This window comes from Condylura cristata, unplaced genomic scaffold (assembly GCF_000260355.1).
Source record: "Condylura cristata isolate star-nosed mole 26May11 unplaced genomic scaffold, ConCri1.0 scaffold00035, whole genome shotgun sequence".
Classification (NCBI taxonomy): domain Eukaryota; kingdom Metazoa; phylum Chordata; class Mammalia; order Eulipotyphla; family Talpidae; genus Condylura; species Condylura cristata.
In genome coordinates this window covers 652,643-658,061 of record NW_004567136.1, presented here as the reverse complement: position 1 = coordinate 658,061, position 5,419 = coordinate 652,643, and the positions used below count along the sequence as shown (strand labels likewise).

Sequence of the window (5,419 nt, the reverse complement as noted above, 5' to 3'; positions counted from 1 at the left end):
ATGGCATTCTTGGTAATTTGTTTACAGTTGAGCCTGGCAGATTCTTGCTTCCTTAATCTAACAATCAGCTAATTCTTAAAGTGAAAAAAAAAAAAAAGCCACCACCACCACCTAGCCCATCAGTCTGCTCATCATTAAAGACTTAGCCATTAGGATCCATAATGAGGTACCATATTAATTCCAGAATGTATTTCTCCCCCCCCAACAATGACTGATATATTATGCAGTTTTCACATGATTAATTAAAATCAAGCTATCCACATAAAATAAACACAAGAAGCCCATTTTGAGATTCGGACCTAATTGCTTTTTAATTGCATTGCTTTTCTTACTCATTTTCAAAATTTGCTGCTCAGAAATCGTTCTTCCAGTCATGAGGTAAAGTGAGTGTTTGTTGCCCATTTTCAGGCTTACTGGCTCTTGAGAATTGCTAGTGGTCCGGAGGTGCTGAGTGGCCCCCTGCGTCCTCACCTGCCTCTGTGCGTTGGGTGGGGCCTTTCCTTGCAGCTGCGTGCTGCCATGGAGACGGACGCCCTTGACCCCGGAGCCTGTTCTTCATGCTTGTGATAAACAGCATTAAAAGCTAAAGAGCAACATGGGTTTTTAAAATGCGTGGGCCCCATGACGGCTTCCACAGTGCCCTTCGCACTGAGTTGTTAATTGGTCGATGTGGGAACTTCCCGAAGGGCATGCTGGTCAGTGTGGAGAGACCTTGTGGGGTCCAACCACAGGACCCTCCCTCACTGCAGTGCGACTCGCCCACCCTTGAGACCTCTGCCCCTGGCTCCTCTGGCCTAGGTCAGTGGCCAGTGTTTCCTCTCAGCTCTACAGCCACCCCTGTTACACTGGCATGTTCTTCAAGACTGAACCCCAGAGGCTGCCAGGGCCCCCCCTTACTGGCATCTGCTCAGCCTGATCCTGCCTTTACTGGCCATTTCTGTCTCTAGTGTAGGATACACCAGCGTTTTCAACCCAGAGCTGTCAGAGAAGCCAGCTTTAAAAAAAAGAAAAGGGTCCTGGTGGCCTGTGTCTGTCTCTAGAGAGCAGGCTTGAGAGAGACCATGTGGTAGGCTGCCCGTGCTCTGTAGGCCTGGACCCTGAACCCACTTACCAGGGGCAAGTCCAGGCTTCTTCTGAACACCGCTCTGAGGGAAACGAGCCAGCGGATGGGCTGACTGCCCCACAGGCCTGCCGTTAAGTTTACTCTGCCAGCCTCACCTCCATCACACACTTGGCCCCGAGGGCCCGGCAGGGCAGGGTGTGTCCCTGCTGTCTGTGGTCCAGGAAAGCAGTGGGGGAGAGCCAGGTTCCAGACGCAACTTTGATGAATACCCAAGTTGCACATGATTGCTATAAGGAAAGTCAAAACCAAGAAAAGAACAGCAAAGCATAGTTGATTCCACCCTCAGAAATAACCACTGTGAATTGTGAAAAGCCCGTCTCTAGAGGTGTGTCTGCATGTGAGAATAAATGGGATTTCACTGTTTTAAAACACTTTTTTCAACACGATAGAAAAATGTTCTCAGTATGTTACTTTGCACCGGAATCATTCATCTTTGAAAACCTAACGCATGGTGATTTTCTGTTTCCTCTGTCCTGCTGTTTCTCTCCCTCGGAGTAGACAGGTGACTTCGCAATGACAGCCCGTCTGGCACATCACTCTCCCTGTGTTCTCGGGGCCTTGCCGTGGCCACACTGGGCTTTAGGGACGATGTTTCTCTCCTTTCAGGTGTCAGCGGAAGCAGTGGCGGGTGGACCTGCCGGCTACCAGTGTGGTGATCACGTTTCACAACGAAGCCAGATCGGCTTTGCTGAGGACAGTGGTCAGGTGAGGCTGTGGGGTGCCACCTTCATCCATGTGTTGCAGCTCCTGGCAGGAGGTGCTCGTTGGCAGGGATGTGGCCGTGGGCTCTGTGGGGTACCCCTGAATAGGCAGCTCATATACCCCACCCTAATGATACCCCTGCCAGACCCACCACCTTTATCTTTCTGTCTTTCCTTAGTGTGCTCAAGAAAAGCCCACCCCACCTCATCAAAGAAATCATCTTGGTGGACGACTACAGCAATGACCGTAAGTGTGGAGACCGATCCCCGCCCCCTCCCAGCTTCTAGCCTTCCTGGAGTTTTGCACTGACGACCAGTTTCATGCCGAAGCCAGACAGCAAGGCCACAGGAAGAGGGGAGCCCTGAGATCTGTTCATAGATGTTCCAGAACACTGCACTTGAATACAAAGCCCGTGATACATCTGAGGTTCAAAATTGCTTCTTTTCTTTCCCAGCTGAGGATGGGGCTCTCTTGGGGAAAATCGAGAAAGTGCGAGTTCTCAGAAATGATCGGCGAGAAGGTAAGTCTCTCTTCTTCCCTTAGTCAAATTCTGACTTCTCCTGAGCCCAGTAATAACATAAGAAAAATGCTTCTGCTGAAAGAACAATTAACTGTCTAGTCTTTTGTCTGTCTCCCTCCACCAGGCCTCTTGGGAGACACTCACAGTGAGCCTAGGAAGGGCGTTCAAAGCCTAACTAATTGAAATTGTTTGTATACCAGGGCAGGGGTTCACATTACATTTTTATTTATGTATTTGGAAATTGGCTTCTCTCTTCTTTCCCGACCTGCAGAGTCTTATCAGTCCCTGGAGAACTAGAATTTAGAAGGAAAACAAAGATTTGGCAATGAGAAGTTTAATGATTCCATGCTCCAGGCATTTGATAAAATAACTGGGACTCAACTTTGACAGCCTGCTGAAGGTGAACCATCCAAAAAAGGGAGCGTGCACTGCAATTACATGCTTCCTGGATTTTGCAAATGCCAGCCTCAGGACCTCCGCCAGCCCTGTGTGTGCTGGAGCTGGGCTCCCCACTCTGCGGTTCACAGTTGTAAGAAAGACCCCAGACACTTTGAAGTATCTGGAAAAGAAGCTAAAATCACAGTGTAATCACCTTCCAGTGCATCAGTTCTGTTTAGCAAGCTTGGTGGTTAGCATCTAGGTTCTTCCATAGTCCTGCGAAATCTTTCAGTGCAGGAAAATTGCATGGTTTTAAGACACATGCTGGTTTTGACTCGGTTGGCCCTGGAGCAGTGGCTTTGTCTTGCTCAGTGCGTACCCCCCCCCTCCCTCCTCAGGTAGGCCAGCGAGAGTTACGGGACGCAGGTTTTCTTAGCAAAACTCTAATCAGTCAATAAGAGCCTTCTGGGTGATGCCATCAGTACCATGTTTTAACCAACTAAGATCATCAATCCAAATGTTTAAGATATATAGGCAGTGGGATCAGCCTGTTTGCTGGGTTCAACATCTACAAACAAAAATCTTGACAGTAAACAAAATTTGCTCATTTTGTTTGCCTCAGACAAACTCCATAATAATTCTTTGAATTTAAATTCAAGGTATCTGTTGATACAGGGGTGAGAAGTGAAGAGAGGGGGAGGGAAGAGAGAGACAGTTTTTTTACGTTGGCATTTTGTAACTGACAGGTCGCTCGCTCTCCTTATCAGAGAATGCTTTCACCTGTTTGAAGTCAAAATAAAACTTCTTAATGTACACTTTTCCATTTGTTTTAAGTGGGGATGTTCATTGTGGTGAAAGCTGAGTGAGACATTTACTAAGGTGTATATGTGCTTGTGTGTGTCTCAGTTAAGTGATATAGTGATGTTTTTAAATGCTAGAGAAAATCAGTTGTGTAAAGTGTTATGTTAGTGAAGCAGCAGCCTTGGTTCAGTGTTATATTTTGCCAGTGATTTCGCCAGTGATTCCCTAATGTGGATTTCGCCAGTGATTCCCTAATGTGGCTGTTTCATTAGAATTATCTGAGGGGATGTAAAAGATGAGCATACCTATACTCAGTCCACAGTTGAATAAAATTTCTGGACTTCTCAAGATGGGGTCTGGCTATCTGCATGTTTAAAAAAGATTTTACTTACTTTTGCATAGAAGAAATGGTATGTAGGCCAGAGGTGCAGGGGGTGAGAATGCACCAGAGACAGTGGATTTACTGAACTACACTGCTGAGGGAAGCAGCAGGTGAGACAGGAGAGGTCTGCAGTGCCATATGGGTCAGCTCCCTGGCCAGGAATCAAACTCAGGCCACAGTGGTGATAGTGCTGAGCCTTAAACCCCTAGGCTACCAGAAGACCCCTTCTGCATTTTTCAAACAACTGAGATGATTCTGATATACTTTGAAAATTGAAAACCTAGTCCTTTTCTCCCATCTTACAGATGGAAATATTAAAACCCAAAGATAAAGTAGCTTTCTCAGGGACATACAGCTGTTCTGTCAGCTGAATTTTTTCATCTCAGATCATAGCAATTTTCAGTTCAGGGATATTAATCTTGACTCTTCAGTATAGTTTTCATTGCTCTGTTGAGATTCACCACCTATTTGGTCATTACGTCTTTTTACTTGGGTTATTGCATAGAGTTGGGGTAATAGCTGCTTTCAGATCCCAGTCTGTTAATTCAACATCTGGGTCATCGAAGGATAAGTTTCTGTTGACATGTTTTTTCTTATGTTTAGTAATTTTTTACTTCATAACTGTGGAGAGTATTTTGTAGAGACGCTGAACTCTGCTGTTTTACTCTAACAATTATTCATCTTTGTTATTTTTTTTTTTATACTTTGAAATATAAAGACTTTGTCTTTATATTTTGCTAAGAGGAGTATGTACTTAGCAATCTCTTTTTCTTAGATACAGTCTGTTTTTTTAAGTGTGTTTCTCCTGGGGTTCCTATAGAATTGAGGTATTTATGAAACTTCCACCTTGACAAGCTTCAGTTCCAGTCTTAAGGTGCTGTGGTGAGGAGCACCAGAAATCCCAGTTCCTTCTGTCTTCGACTTATTTCTTCCTGGAGCCCATGAGGTCTCCTTTGTGCCTACAGATTCAGGAGTCAGTCAGGGTTTTAAAGGGAGGTTCTCAGCAGATTTGGGACTTGCCTACTTTCCAGAATTGCCTCCTGTAGTTCCATGCACTCTGGAAGCCCTGTGCTCTGTGTCAGCCAAAGAGACAGTGTTGCAGTGGACTGGAGAAGAATCTCAGGGAAAACATGCTAGAACGATGGATTTGATGTCATGTGATTTTCTTTAAGTGTTGACTCCTCTCTTGTTTGTGTCTGCTTCTGGCTATTTTTCTGGTCCTTTTAAACAGTTGCCTTCTCTATTTGCTCAGAGTTTATCATTGTTACCTGAACACTGGCTTAATTAATACAAGCCACTTTGCAATATCAGAATGAGAAATCTTTTGTCTTTTTTCCCTACTGTAGCATGCAACTCTATGAGAATCATTAAAAACTCTTTTTGACGACTGTGTTGTTTTTTTTTTTAAAGATTTATTTATTTGTGCATACAGAACTGGGGTGCAGGCCAGAGGCTCAGGGGCGGTAAGAGGCTTCACCAGAGACAGAGCAGTGAACAGAACAGGCAGATCAAC

General features: G+C 45.2%; 1 protein-coding gene across 1 annotated transcript in view; it reads left to right on the top strand.

The window, feature by feature from the left end:
• The window catches only part of GALNT2 (polypeptide N-acetylgalactosaminyltransferase 2), a 166,388-nt gene that overhangs the window by 132,995 nt on the left and 27,974 nt on the right, over nucleotides 1-5,419 (top strand). The window contains exons 4-6 of the mRNA XM_004693040.2: nucleotides 1,730-1,828; nucleotides 2,004-2,071; nucleotides 2,280-2,345. Of these exons, the coding sequence (XP_004693097.1) occupies nucleotides 1,730-1,828; nucleotides 2,004-2,071; nucleotides 2,280-2,345 (233 nt within the window). The remainder of the gene's footprint in view (nucleotides 1-1,729; nucleotides 1,829-2,003; nucleotides 2,072-2,279; nucleotides 2,346-5,419) is intronic.